Genomic DNA, 27,321 nt, shown 5'->3' with positions numbered 1-27,321 from the left:
ACGATAACTTGGTCTGTAACTTGTTTGGAAGTAGTTTTCCCTTTTTCAATATTTTAATTTTGGGATGTTTGTTTGGATGCACAGCTCAAGTGGATGGTGTGGTGTTACTTGAGTGTGTGAGAATAACATTAATTTCAAATTTGCTTCCTTCAAATGTTGGTTCAAAATCTACTGTTTTGGTGATCATCCCTGCAAAGTAATTTAATTTCTTCGAATACTTGTGGAAAACAAATATGCAGAGGAATGAACTCAAAGCATATTTGTTTAAATATTCAAACAGATATTTAGAGAAAAATTGTACTAGTCTCCCAGCTCTAGTGGTAATGAAGATAGAGCAAATATATTGTTCGTTGAAGAAATCCGTTTTTCAGTACTACAACCAATCCTCTGATTCCCCCCCCCCCCTTTCCTGAATATAGCTGGGTTTTTTTACTTCAAGGCATTGGTTGGGATATAGCATTTTTTTTTCTAAAATGCTGTAATATGCTATACACTACATGTGCTGACTTTAAAACTCTGTTTTGAAATGAAAATGCCAAAATAATTCAGGTGTTTCATCTTAAAAAAGCTGGGCCAAATTAAATTCTTCTTAAATGTCCTCCCTTGTTTAAAGAAGTCTTCCCTTTACCCTTCTGGCAAGTCTCAACAATTCTTATAAAACTCTAATTAAAACTTTGAATGTGGGGACTGTGTTCCAGAACCCATGGATGTTCAATGTATTTGCCGGTTCAGAAAGCCCTCTTCCGAAATAACGAACATTTGCAGCAGAGATCAAAGCATCTAAAGCCAAACTGCGACTGTAAAATGTTCTGAATCTGATTATTATCTCAGTGCTTTTAGTTCTGCAAAGATGACCCAGAGTAGAAAGAATTTTTGTCTGTGAACAGTAGTGGCCTCAACTTTTGCCCTTCAGGGGAATTATTCTCCTGAAAAGAAATGTGTTCTTCTTTAGTTTCCTTATTGTTTGTATTTGCTTGCTCTTCAAGAAAAAAGGCTGCTTTAAATCCAGTTGTCTTCCCTTTGCTGTAAGAGTGGCATTAAATATAAATTTCAAAATTTTAATCACTTATCAGCTTTGAAAATGTTTGACTATTTTTCGTTTGTGTTTTAACATCAGTGTAGTATCTGGAAGCAAATAATCCTGGGCAGTTCACCAACTTGCATGAACAAAGCGGGAAGATGGGATTTTGTTGTTGAGAATTTCCAGGCACTTATTTGGCAGTTTCAAGACTTCTCCTATAGCTGTAATTTTTGTTTGTTTTTGTTTTGTTTTTTTAGGAATAGGTCATGCCTCCTTTTTTTTTTTTTTAAATACACATAAAACATGTGTTTCAGTGAGTCAAACAAAAGTGGGTTTGTTAATACACAGCAGTAGAGTTCATATTGATTTGTTTACTCATAACTAAATTAAGAGGTGGTCTCTAACTCAGTCACTGTCCAGTGTAGAAATGGAACTCAATATCTTGTTGGAATTGCCTAGAAGTATTCACAGCTTTTAAGTAGGGTAGCAACTTGTCAGAAGGGAATTCCCTCCCTGTAGGAGGGAATTTAAACTTTCTACTGCATCATGCTGCTGCTACTTGGAGAACCACTTACTTCCTCCTCTGTCTTGAAGGCCCCAACTTATGGCTGGCTGGTCTTGTTGGAAATCATGAAACCAGACATTTAGAGGTTTACCAAACTGTTTATTATACAGTCACACTTCTTTCCCTCAGACAGTAAATTCATTTATCCGCAGTACTGAACACATGCTATGTTGACAGCTCTTTAATGACTAGCTACATTGCATTTTAACAACCACAGTACCATAAACAGCCGTAGCTATGCTTTCATTTAAGAAGACTCTCTAGACATGCCAATGTAAGTCTACCCAGAAAATCCCTATAAAAAAGCTGTACTGCTCTGCGGAAACTTTGCTGCTTTAATACTTCACACTGGACTTTGAGTGAAACAAGAATATTAATTCCTACATGGAGTGCCCTCTGATTAATGCTGAGGGGAGGAATAGATCATTACTTTAAATTCCTCTTAAAGTGTATAGAGGATACTTTAAGGTTGTTACTCTTCTGGGTGAGCAAGACAATGTTCCTTTTCCAGCAGCTGGAAAACTTCATCTGCATAAATAATCCATATTTGTTTGCAATGCTGTAGCTTTGTTGGCCCCAGCATATTAGGGAGACAAGGTGGGTGAGGTAATATCTTTTATTGGACCAACTTCTGCTGGCGAAGGACACAAGCTTTCAAGCTACACAGAGCTCTTCTTCTGGTCAGAAGAGCTCTGTATAGCTTGAAAGCTTGTCTCTATTATCAACAGAAGTTGGTCCATAAAAAGATATTACCTCACCCACCTTGTGTCTGCTTAAACAAGACTGAACATGGCTTTATTTGCTTAGCTCTACACAAGACAATTATGCAAAGTAGTAGTGACTTTAGAGTAATAGGTTTCACTGGATTCCATTCTGCTGCACATATCTAAACAAAGATTACAAATTAATCATCCAGTGGGTAAATCCATCTTTTGCTAGCACAGTTGAGCACCATATTCGTTCATGCCTCCCATGACGTTTTTGACTTTTAGCAAGTGTTAAGAGTGGCAAAAGATTGCTGAATTAGACACATTTAGCTGCTGGTGTTGCCTTACAGTGAAGGATATGTGCAAGAATGTGTTGTAATTTTAGGACTTTTCACAGCCTATACATGTTGGATGCAGAGTATTTTAGGCTTCCACTATAGAGACATAGACTTGTTAAAACATATGAAGTGACTATTGTTGCTCTTAATTAAAATCCAGTATCCAGAATATTGGATCTGCATTCTAATGTGTATCACTTAAAATTGTAGTTCACAAGCTGCTATGGTCTGAAGAAATTCCAGAGAGAGAACAGAAACCAGAGTTCTGCGTGTGTGTATGTTTCTGTGGCATTAACCTTGTGGAGTGACTTGAGTCTGTGCCCCAGGAGATGTCATTAGGGATGGCTCAAAAGGTACAATGTAGCTTTGAAATGCTAATTTATAAACTTAATATTTATCTTATGGTAGATGGATCAATTTGGACTGCAAAGGTATTTTTCTTAAGCAGCCATTTTTAACCTACAAGTTATATGTCTGAAGTATGGGTCCATGATTAAGTCCTTAGTGGGACATTTGCAGCTATATGGTTCAGATTCACAATCCAGAGTAGCATGATTTTAAAAAAAATCACTTCTCCCTCCTATTAATTTTGGCTGCTGCTCAGTGAATATTGTGCATTAGCACTTATTTTCTGCCCACACCATCTGGGTATGCATATGCTTGTGAACCCCTGGGAAAAGGTGAAAAATCAATCTTCTGCAACTAGTTATGGAGGTCATAAAGAAAACACTGGTGTGTATGTTTTCTCCTTTGTTTGACAATACAGCTTGCAATTTGAAAAACTAAAAGGTCTGAAGTTTCCAAGTTCAATGAAGGTTGTGCATTCCTGGGTCTTAGAATATCACAGTTGGTTTTGTTCACAGCAACATCTAGTGAATTAATTCTTTTCTAATTACTTTTGTTTTTCAGGTATTCAGAATGAATCTGGAAAAGCTCAGCAAACCAGAACTACTGACACTATTTAGTATTCTTGAAGGAGAACTAGAAGCAAGAGATCTTGTCATAGACGCCTTAAAGGTATGTTATAAGTAAGTTAATTGGGTCAGAAATGCTACCATGTTCCTGTAGGTTCTGCCAAAGGCCTGTATCGCAACGTGGGGTTTAGCAGCAATGATTTATTACTTTTTAAAAATTCAGACTGGATTTCAGTGGCATGTGTTAGTCAGTGCTGTATATTGATCTGTATCTTGGAATTCATTATCAAAAAGTTGGCTGCAAAAGCAAGCAGTTCACTGTTTAAGTGCAGAGAGCATTTTAAATGTCAGTACTTCCTTTTTGATAACAAAACTGCTCCTGATTCTTTATCAGGAAGAATTAAAAGGGTTAGTTTTAAACTTCTTTAATTAAATGTGTCATATGTTCCTGTTTCTTCATTAAGAAAACTCTTCAGAGCAGCAGAGAAGATCAGCTCTCAAAATCTCTCTGGCAAGGGTGACTATTCTGCTGCTTCCTAAGAAGCAGATGCCAGTTCCACGCTAAGAATAACATAGCCCCAATGGGATAGTAAGGCTGCATCTACAGTTCAGGCGGGGGTTGTGATTCCTTTGCTTGTTTACACACATTCGCACTGGTTCTCATCAAGTTAGCGGGAGTATAAATAGCAGTTTGCCCATGGTAGCACTGCTAGTGGACGCAGAGGCACAGCTGCTGCTAGCATTGCTAACGTAGCTATAGTGCATTTATGTCCACGCTAGTTCTCTTCAAGAGCTCACAGTGTAGACATAGCCCGCATGGTGTTCTTGTACCCTCCTTTCATGTAATATGTGTATTAAGTTGCTAGAAAAGAAAGAGAGCACCAGAGCCTTCGCTGCCTGTGTGAACGATGCACAGAGCTGTTTTGTTGGAGCTGGGCAGCGTGGTTGAGAAACGTGTAGCTGATGTTGGGGCTTGCATCCACGCTGACTAGCTGAAACTCAACTCTGACAAGATGGAACTAATGCTCCTGGAGAGAGGCAGGCCACCAGATGAAATTGCAAAACTGCATCTGCCCCTTCGGTGGGGTAATTGATTCATCTCTTGTTACTCTGTCATGGACTGAAGTCCTGATATCTCTCTAGAAGCATCTGCATGGCCTATACCGGTAGTAGTGTTTTCTCCATCTGCAATTGGCTAGAAAATTGCATCCCTTTCTTTCAGATTCAGGACCTTGTCATCCTTATCTATGCCTTTATCCCCTTGTAGTTTGTCAGCTGCAATGCACTCGACATGTGTTGAGGAAACCATACCTTAAGACCAGTCAAACTTCAGCTGGCCCTTGTAGGGATCACATTATGTCTGTTCTTCATTATTTGCACTGGTTTTCTGTTTGTCTCTGGGCAGTGATTGAAGGTGCTGATTTTGACATGTTGTTTACCCGATATAACTGAAATTTCCTTTCTCTGTGTATCGGGGAGCTACAATTATCCAAGGCATTCAGGTTTAAATGAGAGAGTGCAGAGAACAGTGTGTTCTCAATGAGGTGTTCTTAGCTGTGGCGCTGACTCCTCCATTTTATCTGGCAATCTTGATCTGTTGTTCTTCAGGGAATGTTTTCAAATGCAGCTCTTCACTAAGGTGTCTTCTGAGAGGGAATATTAAATGGGAGAGTGGGTGTGTGGGAATAATGAGGCAAAAGTATTGTGGGGAAAAAATTAGAAGTTTTGTGAGGGTTGACTATCTGGTAACTTGTGTACAGTGACACAGAATTTATAGCTAGGTTCATAATTCCTGTCCTGGGTCATGCTAAAATTCCAATTACAGTCATTTTGCATGGTCTGTACTTTGTATGTATGTATCTTGTAGCTAGTGCAAGTGGTTTATCTCTTTCTGGCTGGGTGGCAAAGATTAACCACATCTATCTCAAATCTAAAGGTGGGATAGATAGTCATGTGGGCCTGCTGTCTGAACACAGTTTTATTGCAAAATGCTGTCCTCCGTTGACTTGTATGTGTAAAAAGCTGCTCTGGGTTGCTTCTCCGCATGCTGTGTTTTCTATGGTAACTGCAAAATTCCATGCAACAGTTCTGACATTGACTCTTGGTGTTCATAGAAGGATTAGGGTTGGAAGAGACCTCAGGAGGTCATCTAGTCCAGCCCCCTGCACAAAGCAGGACCAATCCCAACTAAATCATCCTAGCCAGGTCTTTGTCATGCTGGACCTTAAAAAGCCTCTAAGGATGGAGATTCCACCACCTCCCAAGGTAACCCATTCCAGTACTTCACCACCCTCTTAGTGAAATAGTTTTCTCCGGTATCCAATCTAGAGCTCCCCCAGCATTCTATCCACCTTATAGTCCATTCATCCAATCCATACTTTTTTAACTTGCTGGCAAGAATACTGTGGGAGACCGTATCAAAAGCTTTGCTAAACTCAAGATATATCACGTTCATCGCTTTCCCCATATCCACATAGCTAGTTATCTCATCATGGAAGGCAGTCGGGTTGGTCAGGCATGACTTGCCCTTGGTGAATCCATGTTGACTGTTCCTGATCGCCTTGCTCTCCTCCAAGTTCTTCAAAATGGATTCCTTGAGGATCTGCTCCATGATTTTTCCAGGGACGGAGGTGAGGCTGACCAGTCTGTAGTTCCCTGGATTCTCCTTCTTCCCTTTTTTTTAAAAGATGGGCACTATATTTGCTGTTTTCGAGTCATCTGGGACCTCCCCCGATCGACACGAATTTTCAGAGATAATGTGATATGTTGTAGTCTCACGATGTCCGTGTTCTGTTCTCCCTTTGTTAACTTCCACCCTTTTATGCTGCTTCCCCATTTCTTTTCCCTTTTATTTTTCATCGTATGGGCTTGTATATGTTTATATGTATTTTTAAGGAACTAACCACTATAATGCCTAGATACCATTATTAAAAGTCTGTATAGTATTATAGTCACACAATAGTTCTCTTGCATCACACGTTAGGAGGAGGTTTACGGTGGATACCAATGGGACAGTCCTGCAGCCTAACATGGACTCTGCATGTTTGCTGGCAAATAAAAGCAGTTTCCATGTGTAGTACCTTGAAAGCTTTACCTTCAGTTCCTCTGCATTTGATCCAGTCTAAAACATCCAGAACTAAATGCCAAAGCCAACTGACTGTAGCTCTGCCCGCTTTTGAAGGTTACCAATATGCTTCAAAGAGAGAACCCCATGAATGGTTGGTTTTACAGCCTATTCTTGCTATGCTGTGCATTATAACGTCTTCTGTTTCTATTGGTAACAGATGTTTAGGTAGTTATTACACATGTTTTCATAAAAGATGGCTTTTGTTGCACTAGTCTAGTTTTATTTACTGCAAGCAGCTTTTGTCTTGTGTAAAGCTCTTCCCCCAAATAGGGAGAACACCCAGAGAAACCACAGCTATAATTAAGAAAGCATTTTGATAAGAAAGTGCCGGATGCTATCAAGTATAAGTGTTGTGTTTAGTCTGCACATGTTGTGTTTAGGTAAGTGTTATCTTTCTAGGCTTCAGCACTGGGCAGCATGGATGAAGTGAGAGGAAGCTAGCAACGTTGCAGTCCACTCTGTATTCCATTAGATGACTGGAAATTGGATTTAAATTTGTATACAAAAGAAAGGTGCCTATTCGACTCCATTCACCGGATCCTTTGGTTTGAAATAAGATCTGGCTTGATTCAAGATTTGGGATCTGCCTTGTATGTCAAGCCATCACCTCATTAGTTTTGCACAACCTGATCTTGCTGTCAGTGATGATTATTCTGTAGCTGACACATCATGGTTTTTGTCTTCATTATTTTTTCTCCTCCTCAGTTGTGCAGGTGTAAATCTCTGGGATTGTTTGGAGGAGTTTTCCCATGTACAAAAAGATCACTCTCTCTTTGTGAGGGAACTTCCACTTCAACACCCATTTTATTCCCTGGGGGATTTAATTTTTCACAAAGATACTGTGACCTGAAGCAGTTACCAAGTGTAGAAAATTCTCCTTAAACTCCCTGTTTGGGGCGGCCATCTTATTCAAGCCATCTGGCTAAAGATATTTGAAGAGGGAAAACACCAAGGAAGGACAGAAGTAATTGTTTGGGGTAGTACAAGGGGATATACCTTGGTGTAATAGGAGAATTCAGGTTTCCCTCCCCCCACAATGCAACGAAAATGCTAAGTTTCTACTCAGCTTTGAGCCCTGTGTACCTGTGGTGGTGTGGCCAAGAGAATAGTGCTATTTGGAAAGACCTTTTCAGAAACACACGCAGCAAACAGTATGTTAAGGTGAAAGGATAAACTAAGTAATGCATATTGTGAAATCTCATGGTTCCAGTGGCTAAAAAATTGAGCAAACATTAGCTTTCTGCGTTTGAGATATGGTGGGAAAAGGCTTTTTATTATTCGATGAAATGTGCTTTATCTGTTCAATAATTTTGAAGTTAGAGAAACTGGAACATTAGAAAGGAGGAAATGGAACTGGCAGGTTATTGAAGTAAATCGTAAAATGTGACTGTGTTCAATATTAAAGGTTACTTCAAGTTGGGTTGTCATTACTTGTAATGTTATCATTTCAGATATCTCAAAACTGGAATGGCAGGTTGCTTGCCTTCCTACAGTGCTGACTTAGCTAGCCTTCTTTCAGATGCCCTTCTAGCCTCAATCCAATTCAGAGCAGACAAAAATACTGTGTGCTGAAAAAACCTTGTATCTTAAGGCCTTTATTGAACTTTCTTCTTGCATCCAGACAGTGTCTTGTTTTTTCAGGACACCCGTTACTCTCTCACAGGCTTTGTGTAATGGTCTACAAACACACTTAGTTTGTACTTTAGTGTAGATCTGCATTCCTGCAATTTTTTTGATAGGGTGCAAGGGAGAGGCTGACCCAAAGTAAGATGGCTTCAGTGTATGTACATTGAAATAATGGCATGAGCAACAATAATTAAAATGGAGATTTAACCAGCAGTGAAGTGTTTGTGACCAATTCATACAGCATAAAACCAACCAAAAAAGAATTTCACAAGTACATTTGAATAATTAACAAATTAGATGAAATTATGGTCTGCTCATGGCGATCACCTAAATTTAAGTGGCTAAGTAATCAAATTAATTACTCTCCTAGCTCTAGTAAAGAATCAATTGTAATGTGATTCACAGCCTCCTACCTTCCCCCCTCCTCAAAATAAAAATATAGAGAAAACTGAAGTTAGTGGAAAAAGAGAAGTAAAAACTTTGCTTCAAAAGTAGTTCTCACTGTGATTCCCCCAGAGTACTACCCATTTGGCCTACAGGGTGGCAGAGAGAACTTGTATCTTCATTTCCTCTACAGAGCAGTCTAAAATACATGTGTAACAAACCATACGGTCAGAAATCAGGATTGTTTTAATATTTAGGTAAGGTATAACTTAATAAACAATAGTATTTTTCTACAATATTTACATTATGTAAATACATGTTAACATCTAGCAAAAAATCCTGAAGCTTGCTCAAATCATGTGATGGTTATTCAGCAAGATGAGGAGGATTGCATTAGACTAGCACATGGTAGGATGTACAAGTTCTACATCTGATTCAATAAACTCTTGAAATCTCTGGAGTTATATGGCATAATAATTTTTTACTTATATTGCAACAAGGAGCACGCACCAGAGGATGTTTATGTGCCTTCTGTTAAAATATCACTGCAGTCCTCTAAGGGGTAACAAAAATGATGCACCCAGGCAGACTAATTAAAAAAATTAAAAGCTGCCCCTTTGTACGGAAAGAATACACAAACACACCTGTATACATTGCAGCCACTAAAAAAGCCTTCCTTCCCTGTCACTCTGGCCATATCATGCCCTTTTTTGTTTCTTTGTATTGGCTCCCTGTTTCTCACCCTATCAGATTCAAGCTCCTTGCCCTAAGAACATAAGAACGTCCATACTGGGTCAGGCCAAAGGTCCATCTAGCCCAGTATCCTGTCTTCTGACAGTGGCCAATGCCAGGTGCCCCAGAGGGAATGAACAGAACAGGTAATGATCAAGTGACCCATCCCCTGTCACCCGTTCCCAGCTTCTGGCAAACAGAGGCTAGTGACACCATCCCTGCCCATCCTGACTAATAGCCATTGATGGACGTATCCTCCAGTTTATCTAGTTCTTTTTTGAACCCTTTTATAGTCTTGGCCTTCACAACATCCTCTGGCAAGGAGTTCCACAGGTTGACTCTGCATTGTGTGAAAAAATACTTGCTTTTGTTTGCTTTAAACCTGCTGCCTATTAATTTCATTTGGTGACCCCTAGTTCTTGTGTTATGAGTAAGACTAAATAAAACTTCCTTATTTACTTTCTCCACACCAGTCATTATTTTATAAACCTGTATCATATCTTCCCCCCCTTAGTCGTCTCTTTTCCAAGCTGAAAAGTCCAAGTCTTATTAATCTCTCCTTATATGGCAGCCATTCCATACCCCTAATCATTTTTGTTGCCCTTTTCTGAATCTTTTCCAATTCCAAAATATCTTTTTTGAGGTCTCTTTCTCGAGTGGTAACCGCTAATTTAGACTCCATCATTTTACATGTATAGTTGGGATTATGTTTTTCAATGTGCATTACTGTGCATTTATCAACATTGAATTTCATCTGCCATTTTGTTGCCCAGTCACCCAATTTTGTGAGATCATTTTGTAGCTCTTCACATTCTGCTTGAGACTTAACTATCTTAAGTAGTTTTGTATCACCTGCAAATTTTGCCTCCTCATTGTTTATCCCTTTTTCCAGATCAGTTATTAATATGTTGAATAGAACTGGTCCCAGTACAAACCCCTGGGGGACACCACTGTTTACCTCTCTCCATTCTGAAAACTGATAATTTATTCCTACCCTTGGTTTCCTATCTTTTAACCAGTTACCAATCCATGAGAAGACCTTTCCTCTTATCCCATGACAGCTTTGCTTTGCTTAGCTTAAGAGCCTTTGGTGAGGGACCTTGTCAAAGGCTTTCTGAAAATCTGAGTACGCTATATCCATTGGATCCCCCTTGTCCACATGCTTGTTGACCCCTCAAAGAATTTTAGTAGATTGGTGAGGCATGATTTCCCTTTACAAAAAACATGTTGACTCGTCCCCAACAAATTATGTTAATCTGTGTGTCTGACTGAAGTCAGGCTTACCTGCCTGTAATTGCTGGGATCGCCTCTGGAGCCCTTTTTAAAAATTGGTGTCACATTAGCTATCCTCCAATCATTTGATACAGAAGCTGATTTAAATGATAGGTTACAAACCACAGTTAGTAGTTCTGCAATTTCACTTTTCAGTTCCTTCAGAACTCTTGGGTGAATACCATATGGTCCTGGTGACTTATTACTGTTTATCAATTTGTTCCAAAAATCTAATGACACCTCAATCTAGGACAGTCCCTCAGATTTGTCACCTAAAAAGAATGGCTCAGGTTTGGGAATCTCCCTCACATCCTCAGCTGTGAAGACCGATGCAAAGAATTAATTTAGTTTCTCCTCAATGGCCTTATCTTGAAGTTCCTACTTACCTTTGTCCCTCTGCGCATCTCCCAAATGTGCTTTTGCACGTTCTTCCATCTTGCTCTCTACATGTGGGGAGCCTCACCAAACTAGTTCAAGAGGCTACCACCCTCCTTTTCTAAGGATCACTTTCTGCTAGAACTCTTGCAAGAAAACAGCCAGGACTAAATTGAATGCTGATTAGGATGAGATGATCCTATTTTAAATATATTCAAATGAGTCAGAACAGTCAATTTATGCATGCCAGTTAGGTGAGCTAGTGTGACTTTATTACTATCACTCTTGCCTTTGCTTTCGCCATCTGCCTCTTCCCTCCATATTATTCCTTAATCTCGCTTGTTGCATCTTGTTCCAAATTAGACTGTAATCTCTTGGTGGCAGGGACTCTGTCTTCCTATGTCTCACTATGGGACCCCGATCCTGACTTAATACAAATAATACAGCGATTTGAAGTTGACTCCAATCGGAACATATCAGTTAGAAAGGGCTAAACTAACAAATTATTTTTATCAATAGTATTCACTGAGGGCTTCAGTAAGACACTCACCCCCTTTCCCACTTGTGGCTGCACGCATCCCAAGCTGTCCCCCTCCTATTCACTCTACAAACCACTTCTCAAAAGTCCTTCTCAAAGTTAACCAATCCATCTCACCTTCATTTCCAGGACGCTCTGCTCCCTCTTCCACCTGATTATATTTAAAGCACACAACAAGGTTGCAGCTATTTTGGGGATGAGAAATGTTTAGAATCACTTGACACAATTTAAACATTAAGGGCCCATTTCTGTGGTCCTTACTTGTGCAAGACTGTCATGTAGAAAGGACTGCATGAGTGGGCCCCAAATTATCCTTCTCAGATCCAACAAATCATATGAGTGAAAGGAATCCATTAAAATAAACTAGATCAATCATTCTTGACATTTATAGAGTGCTTTGTTCCCTTTCTCTTTTTTGAGAACAGAATTCTCCATTCATTAAAACTGAAGTTTGGTTGCTTTTAGATCAGAAAACAGGAAGCCGCTTTCAGGCTTGTTCTTGCTTGAGGCTGAAGCTCTTTCATAGCAGAGTAGAACCTGGCTAATTAGCATTAATGACTGGGAGACTCTGAATTACTGAATTTTGCAAGTGAACAAACAGATGAACAAACAATAAACAATAAAGTGAGGATAATGCATTCCAAAACAAACTGTTCAGTTGTCAATTGAGTTATAGTTCCTAGTTTTCTGTTCAGTACCATAAGGCCTTGCTACAGCAGCTACTAAATCTTTGAGAGAAGGGGCAAGACAACTGATATTGTTTCTTTTTTGTGCCGATTATAAAGTGCTTGGATTTAGCAGGCTTCTGCTGTACTCTGTCCTCTTTAATTACAATATTTGATGCAGCTTTTTCTGTATATATTTAGGATACTTTCACTTTCACTAATGTTTCAGTTAAGAAGTTGACCCTGCTCCCCAGTAAATCATGATAAAATGTGCTGCCCCCCACCTGTCCAGTAACTGGGCGACTTCTGCGCAACAAATACGATTAGGTGACTATTTTCTCCCCTCTGTGTTATTACTTGAATATATTTTTTGTGTGATAGTCTCAACTTCACATTCTGTTTTCATTAATATAGAGATGGCCAAAGTGAAGCTTGTGAGCCCAGTTCAGCCCATGAGGGCCCTCATCTTCAGTTTAGGGAGTCCAAGCCTACTGTGATCCATCTTGATCAATTGGAAGGCCAGGATCATGCCGGGATTTGTAGTCTCTAGGCTACACTTCAGTTTTACACACAAGAGAAGCTGTAGTCTGTTCCGTTTCATGTACATTTGGAGCATCCCTTAGGTTTCTTGCAAACTGCAACATAACCTTTATGTGAGCAAAGTCTGAGCTACCTTAACTCGCTGGCTTTTTCATTTAATATCGATAATGCTATTATGTTGGTTCAATATTTACTGACTAGCCAAATACATCAATAGGTAAAAGCCTTGTTATTTTGGGTCTGTCTTAAAATATCTACTAGTAACCACATTTTGGTCCAAATCATGTTCAGTATTTAGATACAGAGTTGCTGTGGGACTAATGATAGGGAGTTGATTCTTTATGGTATTTCTTCCTGGAAGCGTAGTGCAGTCAGTAATCCCCACCCCGATTACTGTGACCTCAGCTTATCTTTATTTTCTAACATCTGTCTCTGGGGAAAGAAGTAATAAGGAAGTTCAAGAATGCAGGGGAAGCTATTTAAAGAATATGCCATTCTCCATATCTAAAGGAGGAACTTCAGGACAGATTAAACTGCTGGGGAATTGTAGGTCCAGATTAATACAATGAAATTAAAACAGTTTAAAAAACTTATTCCTGTTTTCCCTAATGTGAAAATAACTAAAATCTAAGTGCTATATATACATTCCCCTTTTTCTGTCCAAACAATAAAGGTTGTGTTGGAAATTCCCACTAATTTATACCTTGTGGTTCAGTAAAGGAAGTTGAGGAGGGTTGAGAGGCCATGATGCAATGTTCTGTCTCAGCCAGATCTTCAGTAAAAAGAACATTAAGAAAGAAACCCGAAGGATATTGTGTGGGAAACATTCGGCCCTGAGTAGCCTGGAAATCCCCAGATAAAACAATAGTGTTTTCCTAGCAGAGTAGAGCCATCAGTGTGCTTATCTCCACACTAAACATCTCGTAACTGTTCCAAATATTGCTTCTGCTCCATAAAACCAGAATGATCCTTTTTCAGAATAGACTAGCAGTGGTCAGTTACCCTACTTCAAACTGGACAAAGCCAGCCAGTTACCGCAGCACCCAGTGTGCATCAACATCTTCATTAACAGAATCTGAGATATTATTTTTGAGTAGCTGTTAGTCTTCCAGTTAGCTGAATTTTGTTGTGCTACTTCAAATATTTTCTCCTCTTCTGCCTAAGAATCTTGTATTTCCTCTAAGAATAGTTAACTTAGTCGGCTGTCCAAGCTATTCATTTTTTGAGTTTGCATATTGATTTAACATAAATATGCAAACCCCAGTAACAACTTCCACACTGAAAGGAGACAGTCACTGGGAAGTAAGTACATTATATTCAGTTGTCCAGATGAATGGCTGTGCCCTTAAACTAGAAGACCAGATGGATTCAGTGGCCTAAGCCACCAGTATTTAGATAAAATGTCATTTAATGCACATAGCCTGCATCACAGTTTCATTTCAGAGGGACTCGGTTGAAAATTTTCAGTGCAAGATTTATCTGTTCAGCCACGTCTCCAGTGGTGTCACCTGTGTAACAGACTGCAAGTAGTAGTTAGAATAATCTCTCTACAGACTTTCTATTTGCTAGTGCATCCTTCTGAAACAATTGACACGTTTTGTAAACTCATAAATGTATTGTATATTTCTTGAGAGTGGGTGGGTGTTGTATCTTTCCAGGTATGGTATATTTAGCTATGGTTTTTGTGTTGTCTAGATATATATGGTTAAATATTTATGCTCAGCTGACTTGTATTTATTTGTATGAGGATAGTTAGATTTGAGAGAACTGTTGAAATGTAGCTTAGTTTCATTTGGTTATTTCAGTTCAGGAAAATCATTAATGGCTCACAAAGTAACAAGGAGGAACTTCTTGTTCTTTCCCACACAGGAAATAAACCACCCTAGCTTGATTCAACAAAGTGTACAATATGATGCCTGAAAGCAGGAGAAAAATGTGGCTTTGTGGATAGTTTCAGGCCTCACAAAAATCATATATAAAGAACACACCATGTGTGTGTGTGTTTTGGTTTTTGATTTTGGTTGTTTCCACATAAGTGGACTGGGTGTTAAGTTACACTGACAGAGGAGGGAGGGACCCTTCTTAATGCCTTATGGAGCCAGATCAAAACTTTCTGGAAAGCTTTTCCCGGAGAGAAATGAGCTAGGAGTAAATTTTTTCAGAAGTGCTGATAATATTAGAAGTGCTAATACCATTTTGAAGCTGGAATTTATTTCTGAGTTTCTGTTGTGGTAGTGTGTAACCACTACAGGGTTGGATTCAATTTAAAAAGAGAAAACAGCTTGTCCATCAAAGCAACTGGGCCAGCTGGACTTACACTTTTTTTAATTTATTGAAAGGCTTTCCAGTCCTTGGATCATTTAAATGTTCCCACACAACTGTAGTTGGATTTGGTTTGCTCATGTTTTGTATTGCTTCAGAAACAATTGAGGATTTTTCCCCTTTATCTATTAAAAAAATCAATCCATTAGTTTTTTCCTGTGATTCATTTAAACCACTGGCAGCGTATTTATCCAAGACAGCACTCCCTTTTCCTTCCTCTTCCTCACAGCAGTCTCTTAAGCTCTGATCATACATATTTGGATACAAAAAGTATATACACTTTTGAACGTTTATAAACAGAGTGGAGTATTTATTGTGTATATGTGGTGGGGGGGAGAAAGAGAGGGGTGGTGGGGACAGGACATAATGCTATTGATTGCAGCTACAAGATAGAAAAGGAGTACTTGTGGCACCTTAGAGACTAACAAATTTATTTGAGCATAAGCTTTCGTGAGCTACAGCTCACTTATATTTGTTAGTCTTTAAGGTGCCACAAGTACTCCTTTTCTTTGTGCGAATACAGACTAACATGGCTGCTACTCTGAAACTCATGGAAATGTTATCCATATTGAGTTTTGAAAGTCTCACTCCCTTTGTTTTTAACCAACCCTAACTTTTCTACCTAAAATATGTCCTGAAAATAGTTATTCTGTGCCACTTACTAGTCATGTCTTACTTCTCTTTAGTAAGTGAAAGGGCTGAAACAATAGATTGTTAGGGTGACGTTTCATTCTGTATTCTGTGTAGGTATCTTGTTTTTCCCTATCCTCCAGCAGCTGTATGTCATTTAACAGGATCAACAGAGTCATTGCTGTGTGGAATGAGTGTTAAGAACTCTATTAATTCTGAAAAGGCTACCGTATTTAATTTGGTATGGCTTACTTATGTGTTTATGTTCATAAAGATACCCAGATGTGTGCATGCTTATGTATAAAATTATAAAACACACTAATACACAGAAGGCAGTGTTAGGCCTCATCTCTCAAGTGGCAAAGCCATATGTTATGCATGCTCTCCCTGAGTCTAGAAAACTGTAACAATCTTATTTTTATGTAGTGACTTCTCTTTGTGGATCCCACAGTTCTTTGCAAACGATGTACAGAACAGTACCAGTGAAATTCAATCACTTCTGGGATGGTGGACAGCAACCAACAAGCTCTCAACACACTGCAGAATCCTCTGGGGAGGGAAAATTTTGGCCAAGTGCACCGGGGCAGACCCTTACTCTTAAAATTGCCCATATGACTTTTTAACTGTTTGCAAAAAACGGGCAAGATTTTTTTGTTTAAAGGTATGCTTAACACCCTATACCCAGGAAAATGCATGATACTCTACTAACCTTGGCAGGATGAAGGGCTGAGTTATCCCTGAGTCAGGGTTAGTACCTGTGGTTCTAGGGAGTCTAGATCAGTGTATCTCAACCTTTTTGATACCACGGACCAGCTTGCTGCCTTCCTAACCTGTGTCAGGACGATCTCAGGGATGGCGCCAGTCCACGGACCAGTCCTTGAGAAACACTAGTCTAAATGTATCCAGTCTGAAACTGATACCCCTAAGGCATCTCCTCTGATTGGTATGTTTGCTACACTGAATGCCAGATTTGTGTTTTTAATCACTTACATCATAGCATTGTACCTTGAGATGGGAGCATTTGGGGTGAGATTTTCAAAAATGCTCAACATTGGCCTGTTTACTGTTGAAGTCAATGGTGAAACTCCCATGGGCTTCAGTCAGAGCAAAGTTAGGCCAAGGAGTGCTTTTGAAAAGCTCAGCTCTGGGTGTTCTTCCCTTACCACCATCACACACACCTTTTCTTTTATTCTGCAATTGAAACCATGTGCCTTTGATTCTAATTCTTAACAGAGGAGGAAGGTGTTTGTGTATATGTAACTTTTAATTTTTTTAATCTTGTTTCTTGTGTGTTATTTATTTTCTTCTGAACTTTTTTAGTAAATGTTCAAAGCAGTGGGAAGAGGCAACGTTGTTTGACAGGTGCCCAACAAACACATTCTGTAGTGCAACGGTTGGTTCGAAATTTTACTTTTTATAGGATACCAAGTGTGCTGGGTTTTTTAATTCTTGTCTGTCATTGAAAGAAATGAGTGTTGGATGATTAGCTGTTTGTGATGCTTTGTTTCGTTTAGTCTGTACCTGGGTGAAAGAATTTCACTTGTTTGCTCACCAGCTATATAGATTTATAGGTTATTGTTGGAGTGAAATTCTGTAATGCCTAGTGTGAATGTCATTATGATATTACAGCCAGGAGGATGCACAAAATTGCTCTTCCAGTGAAACATCACTAAATTATTAAATCTCTCTGTCAGGGAGACTGAGTATTTACTGTTTTTCCTTTTAAGAGGTTACGGGACACCAGAGACTTGGGGCTTGCTGGCTCTACTTATCTACACACCAATTACTGAGTTTCTGTAGTGTGCTGTATGTATTGTGTAGTGGCTCTGATACTTTTTAGTGGTGTTTAGCTAATGTGCTCATTCCAGTACAGTGCAGACAGCAGCTGTGAAAGGTATTTGTGGTTTGTGTATAGGAGGTTGGGAGTTTAACAGAGGATGAGTTCAGAGCACTGAGCCAAGTGGCTAGTTAGTCCCACTGAACAAGCTCTTCTAAATCTTTGTTGTGGTAGAGGAAATGCTTGTGAGGACATTTACTGAATTAAAAGCCTTCTTTTAGATTTAAGAACCTTTGAAAAATCTAATTAAGCGAGACATTGAGTTACTTGTAATGACCTTGTAAGCGCCTTCAAGAGACACTGGAAGTCCTATTGGATCTTTGTTGTTATCAGAGCTTAAAATCAGATGCTTTTAAGTTATAAACAGTAACATAATGATGCTTACTGACTCCTTTTACTGGGTAATTTTTGTGTATAAAGAAGTTGTCATCTTTGAGATTAATGTTCCTACACACTTCAGCCCTCAGATGGATAAATCTTCAATATGTCAATTGTCCAAATGCTGTCTGTAATATGCAACCTTTTCAAGCTGGTGCTTGAACTTTAGTAGTTAAGCAAATGCATGGCCACCAGAGTTTGTTACAAAGTTGAAAAAAATATTTCCTTCCTTTGTCCTCGGATGCAGAAACTGTTCATAAAAGGCCTCCTTGTTTACATTTTCTCCACTGAGCTCTGTGTTTCTTGGAATAGTGATTCTTTCGGTATCTCTGACCCAGAGTGAGCAAATGGTGTTGATTATGAGTCAAAACATGACATAATTGGTGAAGTGGAATTTCCTCTATGTAGAGAGCTTTTGTGTTCTCTGAATCTGTGCTTGGATATACTTCACTTTTTTCCCATATATATAACACAATGTAGGGACAGAAAAGCATGCACATTTGTTGAAACTCAGGCTATGAAACCTTTCCTTTTTGCATCCTTTCCCCATGGAGCAGGGGAAGGGTTCGGAGTATCAGTATAGTACATGAATGTTAGAAAAGGGCACATCTTTCCTTGCCAGTGGTTGCATTCTGGAAGTGATAAAGCAATAGTTTCTTTTCAGCACCTCTGATACGTTGCATCTGAGGACTTTTGAGACTTTATGAATGCTAGTGAAACCTCCGCCCCTCTTTGTCAGGGTAGGTTTCAAAGTCTGCAGTTGTCCCACTTTTTATTCTTTGTCACTGGTGGAGCACACTCTCACTTGGATAAACTTAGGAGACAAACCTTATTTTGTATATGAGGGGAAGCTAAGACACAGTGAGGTGAAGAGACTTGTTCAAAGTTACACAGCACTTCAGTGGCAGAGCCAGGAATGGAACCTAAGAGTTCAGATTCCTGATCTCCTGTTCCACCACGTGGTTCAAGTGAATTTAACAAAACAAGCAGCTTTGACTTCAATCTGGTTTCAGTTAACATGAGTAAACTTTGGGGGTCATTTTGGGGAGAGGAGGCCCTTGGTACTTCAGTTGAAAAGAATCCTTTTATTGATCATCTTCTTGTTTCTTTGGCATTTTAATTAAGTACAGTCAAAAGACATGGGCATTTGGAGCTGGATTTCCTTTTCTTGCATGTAGCTTCCTGTTGGGGAAAGCAAAAATGGAAATCAATAGTTTCAACTGAAATGATTCTAGCAGGAAGGACAATAGAGATGGAAATTTCATGCTTTTGGGTCTGCACTTTGGCTCACTTACATACGGTTTGCAGTGTGACAGAGTTTTGTGCTTAATTTGTACTTTCAGACCCTATCCCCATGCCGCCTCCCCTCTCCCCCCACCCCTGGTACCACGTTGCCATGTATCTTGTGAAACTAGCTTTTCTTCCTATATCTTGTGGTAGAGGTCAGTTTTGATCTTTTAAAATGATTTGCTAGGCATGGTAATTGGTAAAATAAACATCTTCATAAATCTACACTTCATGTAAGCCACGCAGCACTCAAAAAGAAAACAAACAAAAAAACCCCCCTAAAAGACTCCTCACCCCATTCCTGCTCTGTATTAACTTCAAACTATACCATGATGGATGGCATATACTGGTCGTCACCACACTTAGTGACGAGCAGGTGGTCCCCTTTATGTAAAATTCCTGTTAAAGAACTGATGGCTCCTCATTCAGGGCATGTCTTCATTCGCCATGTTGAAGCACTGCTGTGGCACCTGCCTGGCACCAGCACGGGGAGAGGGCTCTCCCACAAGGGCAGTGGCTCCAGCGCTGGGGCACTGTCTACGCTGCGCTTTGCAGCGCTCGGAGGGGTGGCTTTTCGCACCCCTGAGCGAGAAAGTTGCAGCGCTGTAAAGTGCCAGTGTAGACAAGGCATCAGTTAGAAGAGGATGTGCTGGATGCTGTCTAGCCCTGGGACACTGGCGTCTCTTCTATACTGTAGGTGTAAATCCAACCCAGGTTCTAGAACGGGTTGAAACTTTCAGATAAATTTTTGTGTTTTGACGGTGGGGGGAACCTAAATTTTTCAACAAAATATTGTGCTGTGCTTGGGGTTGGTTTAAAAAAAAAAATGAAAAAATTCTGATGCAATTTCAAGCAACAATTAAAAATAAGAAAAAAACCCTCATGACATTTGACTGTTTTGGGGGAGGATTTTTTGACCCAGGTCTACCAGCTGCATAAGGATGTAAAGTTGTTTAAGCATTGACCGTGTGCGCTGTGGCCATTTGATAGCTTTTCATGGGTTGTGAAATAAGTTACTTCGACTATGTCCAGGTCTCAAAGGACTAGTCATTCGCCACAAAAACCATGATCTGTATGGGCCCCCTTGTTATCAGCATCAGCAGAGATGGCAAGGACTAAATGGGCCATGGAGGCTGCACTAAATGCCCATTTAGATGTCGGTGTGCGGTCATTGTGAAGAAGCTTGCTGTATTGCTTGCCCCAGCTTCTAGTCTATCTGTCCTATGGATTAGTAGAGCTCTTTAGTCTCTGTTAACCCAGCACCTTTCATCAGGAAAAAACGTGCAATGCTAGATACTTTTATCCCTCCAGCGGATAACTAGGTCGGTATCACATCTTGCTGCCACGCAGCAGGGACATCTGCGTCTCAGAGATAAAATACGATGGGGTATTTGTTCTATCTGGAAACTGACAAATCATTTCTGTATGATTCTTCAGTTACCACCTTTTACTAAATTGAAATACATATTTATATATTTCAGGCCCAGCACAGAAACACTTTCATTGAAGAACGCTATGGAAAATACAACATCAGTGACCCGTTAATGGCTCTGCAGAGAGATTTTGAGATGCTGAAGGTGGGAAATCATGGCGAAAAGCAACCAGTTTGCTCCAATCCTTTGTCTATCCTTAAAGTAGTGATGAAACATTGCAAAAATATGCAGGAAAGAATGCTCTCTCAACTAGCTGCTGCAGAAAGCAGGCACAGAAAGGTAGGTTTTAATTTCTATAGAACTCACTATAAATAATGTACTTTTAGGAATATGTTGTTGGCTTTAGTGTGGTAAAGAGTGAAAGTTAAATGTAAAAGGAGTTCCTGTAGTTGCTAAACAGTCCTACTTTGTAGCTTTAAAAAGATTTAATTGGTCAATATTGTACAGTTAGTAAAGATTGTGTATTGTAAATACAAAGGTAAATATGCTGCTGTTCTGTTAATGGGAGATCTGTGGAAAATGTAGGGAGGAAATAGCTTACTCAGATTGGGGAAGTATAGTACGAACTAAACTTAGGGGGAACTTTCATTTACATGTCATCACACAAAAAGCTTTGCCAATTCACAGCAGCACTGAGCTCTCCGAGCAAACACAGCATTGAACTATGCCTGTGGGTTAACTGAATGGTCTATATTTGATTATTTAAAAGAGAAATATAATTGGTTGGTATGCAGCTTCTCCTTATAGACTTTATTACATGTACACATTTTTTCCTCCAAAAATATTGTTTAACAAGGGCTATTTTTCATGCCTGTTAGGTATTTTTAATATTGCTTTAACCGTCTCCCAAATTGGCATGAATGCATAGTAAAGGCACACTCAGTAAAAGCTCTGGCCACACTCTCTTTGGAGGCCCCACCTCTCCAGAGCTGTGCTTATCTGGCTTACAGTGGAAAGCTGCACCTAAGTATGAAGACAAACAAGAACTTCCACTGACCTGGACTCATTGGAATCTCACAACTCTTTAATTTATTTGCCCTTCAGTGTACTTAGTTTGCAGAGTTCAGGTTTTTGAAGGGTGTCAACCAGTTTTGTTTTGTTTTTTTTTGTTCCTCTCCAAACAGAGTCAAACCAATATTTGCTACCAGTGTAGACACTGCAACCAGTAAAGTAAGGGAAGCAGCAACAAATTAGTAGATATGAATTTCGTCATCTGGTGGCTTGTCTGAACTAAAAGCCATTATCCAAAAATGACTCCTTCTCAGCAAAGTCACTTCTTGCTGTGGCCTGATTCTGTAAATCTTGCTTATAGCACTCATGTAAATAGGTCTATTCCCTTTAGAAGTAAGAGAGCGAGAGAAAAAATGGGCTCATTGTGTCTAGTTAATGATGTTGGCCAATAAGATTCAAAATAAGCTTTTACTCCTGTATTGGCTATGAGACAGCGAGCTGGATTCTATTCTGCCTTTTACATTAATGCCACCACTGTCTAAAGCAGTTCTGATTGCAGCATATTTACTACATCAATGTGAGAGGCAGAAAGCAACTTGACTTTTAGATCTGAGGCAGTGCGTGTAGAGAAGACATTTGGAAGTTATCTTTGCTCAATTTACTAAGTAATTTGACATGTAAGTCATTGAAAGAATAAATACGAAACATTACTTCACATTTTCAGCTGTGTATTTGGCTATAATCACTTCTTAAATGCAAATTAGCCCTCCCCATAAGGTGCACTGATATGTTTGTGCAAGATATCTAGAAAATGACTTTGTCAGAAGGATTGAGTAGATGCTGAGTTCTTGGTGAATTTGTTTGGGAGAACTGGAATTTTGGTCATGACATACTGCAGAGTTGCAGTATCTGACTGGAAAGTTTGTATGTTGACTCTTCTTCTGAGTTAATGGAATCTGTTATTTTAATTAAGGGTAGAATTTGAAGGAGCTTCTTGAGTGGGCCTTATAGCAGGCAGTTTTGTTTCAAGTGTTAGAACAAATTAGAGTTATTTTTAAATACATTTGTTTTGTCAAATCAGGCTTAAATATTTGTGCTGCAAGCTTCAAATCTCTCCCAGGACACAGCAAAGGTATTCCTGAGGGCACTTTGTGCCGTAAAAATTCTGCACACAATATTTTAAAACTCTGCAAATTTTATTTGTAAAATTAATATGGAGGCTCCAGCATGGCATTGGGGAAGCACAGGCTCCTGGCTGTAGGGAGGTTGGGAGATCACTTTTCAGCTACTCTCCTGGAGGACAGACTCAGCAGTGAGGCTGCACACAACCCTGACACAGCGCAAGGACCAATCCTGCCCCTCCATGCCAGGTGCACCAGGTTTGGGCAGGATATAAGTGTGCAGGAGATCTGGATGCACTGGGGCTTGTTAGGGGGCTCTGGGTGCAACAGGAATGGGACTCTGTGGGGGGCAGGGGGTGTTGTCTGGGTGCAGGTGGATAGAGCTCAGCAGGGGGGTCTGGGGCTCATTGAGGGGGTTCTGAGAGTGAGCATCTGGCTGCATGGGCATTGGGTGGATGGTGGAGCAGCTCCCTATACAGGGATCCCTCCCCCCCTGCAGCTGAGGAGCAGGAGATTGCAGAGCTTTCTGCAGTGGGGGAAGAACTCTGGGGGTGGGTCTGATGAAGTCCTGTCCTCCCCAGCCCAAGCTGCTGAGCCTGGCCCAGGGTAGGGGCCACCAGCCAGGTGGTCCCCTGCCCCACCTCTCTGCTGACTGCCCTGGGCATCTAAAACATACTGCTGGGTTGGGTCACATGACCACTCTTGTGGCTTCCCTTTGTTTCCCTGTCAGAAAATAATTTTTCTGCAGGGGATATAAATTCTGCACATGCACAGTGATGCAGAATTTCCCCAGGAGTAAAAGAGAACTGCATATCATAATGCAAATTTCCCTTGAACCAATATCTAAAAACATACTCATGAGGCTGTATATATGCTCCTGGTTTTTATCTTAATGACCTCGTTAGTAAATCCTATCTCAGGCACCAGCTAAAACTGAAATTCTGTGAGGAAAATATATTTTTAAAGCTGCCCTACAAACTGGAGACAAACATACAAATTATTTATTGAAGGCTAAAATAAGGGCACATGGAGAGTGGGTTTCTGAGCATGTATGTAAATGCTTTTCCATAAAAAGATGACTGAAGTGTCTGTGTTTGGAAGGTGATACTGGATCTTGAGGAAGAGAGGCAGCGGCATGCCCAGGACACTGCTGAAGGAGATGATGTCACCTACATGTTGGAGAAGGAGCGGGAGCGGCTGACTCAGCAGGTGTGTCTTGGGAGTTGTTAATTACCTTCCCCACAGAAAGCTGAATGCTGTCAGAACATACAGATCTGCTTCATCACCCAGATTTAGTATAACATTTGTCTAATTGTACCTGAATTGTAAATAAATATTAAGGATCTGAGACTCTACATTTCATGGCTTTTGTTAACCTGATATAAAATACCAGCTTTGTCCTGCCCAGTTTTCCATGTGTGAAATGAGTTACAATGTTCACAGGTTAAGAAAGCTTGTTTCAGCCTTAAAATGGAAAAACTCATGAAGCAGGCTGAACTTAAAGGCAAAACAATCCGAGTCCTACCCTGTGGCTTTCTGATACTTTGCAGTACTGGTGCCGAACTCCCGAACTAGTAGGGGAAGAATTGGTATACTTTTGTTCAGAGAGCCATAATAATGCAGATGCATGTTACTGCTTGATCTGTAACACAAGAACAATAAAAAGCTATAGTGTTAGACTTTAGACTTCCATAAACATTTCTAAATGGCATTGTAAAGCAGATTAAGGGGGCTGGGGGGGGGTAGGGAGGTGGAACCAGTAAGAGAAACTTCTGTATGCTAGACCATTGGTGTATATTACGCTCAAGGTAAACATCTGAAAATTTCCCATCAGTGACTATATAAAGTGGTACGTTAATGCTAATGTTACATACATGCCAAGAACGGATTTGAGTTATTAGCCATACAAGAGTTGGTGACCTCACAGACACCTAAAGTGGAACAGGGAACCATGTGTCTTCGTGTGTGGTGGTAATGAGACCCTCTGTTGCTGAAAAATATAGGATCGTGAGCTCAGGTAGATGAGGAAAGCTTCTTATCTGCAGCTCTACCACATTAGTTTTTTGGGGTATTGAAAGTTTAGTTTCTTCTGAGAACTCTGTCTTCTTTTCCAGCTGGAATTTGAAAGGACCCAAGTGAAAAAATTTGAAAAAGAGCAGAAGAAGCTGTCAAGCCAGTTGGAGGAAGAGAGGGCACGCCACAAGCAGCTGTCCTCCATGCTTGTGCTGGAGTGCAAGAAAGCCACAGCCAAGGTAGTGGAAGAGGGACAGAAGGCAGGGGAGCTGAGCTTGAAACTGGAGAAAGAGAGGAGCAAAGTGAGCAAGCTAGAGGAAGAGCTGGCCTCCAAGAAGAAGCGGGGTTTGCAGATGGAGGCACAGGTGGAAAAGCAGCTCTCTGAGTTCGACATCGAAAGAGAACAGCTGAGAGCCAAGCTGAATCGAGAAGAGAACCGGACAAAGGCACTCAAGGAAGAGTTGGAGAGCCTGAAGAAAGCCCTGAAAGAACTGGAGGTTCCTTGCCAGGGCACCAGCCCTGCTGAGCACTCAGAGCAAAACCCCTCAGCAATGTCCAGAGCTGTAGCAACAGAGAGCCCACTGGTGAGGTGTGTGTCTTGCCAGACAGAAAGCTCCCAGGCAGACAGAATCAATCTGGGCAGTGCGGGCATAACTGCACACATGGCCTTGCCCAGCCCTGCCACACCTGCCCATCCCTATGCTAAAGCAAATGGGCACTGTGACACAGACATGCAAACAAGCGGTGAGCTAGAGCAGACAGACATAGAGAACCAGGCACCACTGAGAGAGAAGCCCGTTGGGCCAGTCCCAGAAAGTGCAGTTGAGAATGGAAGTTCCCCTGTAAGAACAGAATCTCCTGTGTATATGATCCCACAGCTTCCTTCTGGTGGGACATCTCTCTCTCCCAGCAGTACAGCTGCCTCATCTCTGACATCTTCTCCATGCTCGTCCCCAGTTCTGACTAAACGTTTGGTAGGAGCTTCAGGAAACAGCCCTGGTTACCAGTCATCCTATCAGGTGGGGATCAACCAACGTTTCCATGCTGCCAGGCACAAATTTCAGTCCCAAGCTGATCAGGACCATCAGTCGAGTGGCCTGCAGAGCCCACCATCGAGGGATTTGTCCCCTACCCTTGCAGACAACTCCGCTGCCAAACAGCTAGCCCGCAACACAGTCACTCAGGTGCTTTCCAGATTCACCAGTCAGCAAGGACCTATGAAGCCAGTCTCTGCGAATAGTTCGCCCTTTGGCACGGACTATCGGAATCTGGCAAACACGGGGAGTCCAAAAAGCGAGTCCAGCCCGGGCAAAGTTTCTAGCCCGCTGAGCCCATTGTCTCCTGGAATTAAGTCCCCAACAATCCCTCGAGCAGAAAGGGGGAACCCTCCACCTATTCCTCCAAAGAAACCTGGCCTGGCTCAGTCCCCAGCAACTCCTACCCCACTAACCAAAACCCCTTCCCAGGCATCCTCAGTTGGTGCTACCATGGACTTGGCAAGTAGCTGCTCTAACAATGCTGTAGTAGCAAACGGTAAAGACATTGAGATACTGTTGCCGACTAAGAGCTAGTCTTTAGAAAACGTGAACGTAGCATTCCATGGCTTAGCTTCCTGGAGCTGAGACACTGTTTTATCCACTCCATGTTATTTATTTGGGTAGTAGCAGAATGTGTCTGTAGAATACATCTAGCATACTTTCTTTTTAAAAAATAGGTAGGAAATAATTTGTTGATGTATAAACCTGAACTATAGAGCTCTAAGGTAGCCTCTTAAAGGTGTCTCATGCCAGCGGTCAAATGAAACGGGGAGGGAAGAAAAGTGTGCTGGGAGCAAACTATAATGGGGCTGAAGCATTCATTTTAAATTGTGCAGAAATCACTTGTGCAAATTTTTATTCCAGATGAACACTGTATAAAAAGTGCCTGAACTAAGCCTAAGATATGAATGTGGTTTTCTGTACAAAACAAAAAAGGGACCATCTAACAGCAGAAATAACAGCTCTTCTGTGAATCATGGATGTTTAAATCACTTTTTTAATCCTTCCCCATTGTTGTTAAATCAAGTTTGTAAATAACATGCTACAGAATGAACATCTTTCAAAAGGTGACCACAGAGTGACCCCAGTTTTGCCCTGTCATGTTAGGATGTATCTCCTGTTGACAGTAGAGGAGATGCACGAGTGCATTAGGGTAGATTTTGGTCCTACTGTTTAGCTCTGTGCAGCCCAATCCCCTTTCTTTTCCACTGGAGTTGTCCAAAAACAGTGGCAGCATTAAACAGTCAGGGTGCTAGTTTCTTGCAGTTCATTAATTTCCCACATAGTCTCACTGTAGGTTAAATTGCTAAAGATTCATTCCTGGTGCTTCACCTTTGATTTTAAACTTCTTCAAGCAATCTACTGGTATGTCGGTTTCAGAGTAGCAGCTGTGTTAGTCTGTATTCGCAAAAAGAAAAGGAGGACTTGTGGCACCTTAGAGACTAACCAATTTATTTGAGCATAAGCTTTTGTGAGCTACAGCTCACTTCATCGGATGGTATGTGTAG

At 40.6% G+C, this 27,321-nt stretch overlaps 1 protein-coding gene across 1 annotated transcript in view; it reads left to right on the top strand.

Moving 5' to 3' along the window:
- CTTNBP2NL (CTTNBP2 N-terminal like) overlaps nucleotides 1-26,347 on the top strand; it is a 34,296-nt gene extending 7,949 nt beyond the window's left edge. Inside the window, exons 2-5 of the mRNA XM_077839359.1 lie at nucleotides 3,541-3,648; nucleotides 20,740-20,970; nucleotides 23,865-23,972; nucleotides 24,878-26,347. Coding sequence (XP_077695485.1) covers nucleotides 3,550-3,648; nucleotides 20,740-20,970; nucleotides 23,865-23,972; nucleotides 24,878-26,347 — 1,908 coding nt within the window. The 5' untranslated portion in view covers nucleotides 3,541-3,549. The remainder of the gene's footprint in view (nucleotides 1-3,540; nucleotides 3,649-20,739; nucleotides 20,971-23,864; nucleotides 23,973-24,877) is intronic.
- The last annotated feature ends 974 nt before the right edge of the window (nucleotides 26,348-27,321 follow it).

Source organism: Eretmochelys imbricata, chromosome 21, assembly GCF_965152235.1.
Source record: "Eretmochelys imbricata isolate rEreImb1 chromosome 21, rEreImb1.hap1, whole genome shotgun sequence".
NCBI classification, from domain to species: domain Eukaryota; kingdom Metazoa; phylum Chordata; order Testudines; family Cheloniidae; genus Eretmochelys; species Eretmochelys imbricata.
Note: the sequence above shows the minus strand (reverse complement) of the source record. Positions and strands in the feature narration are given on the sequence as shown.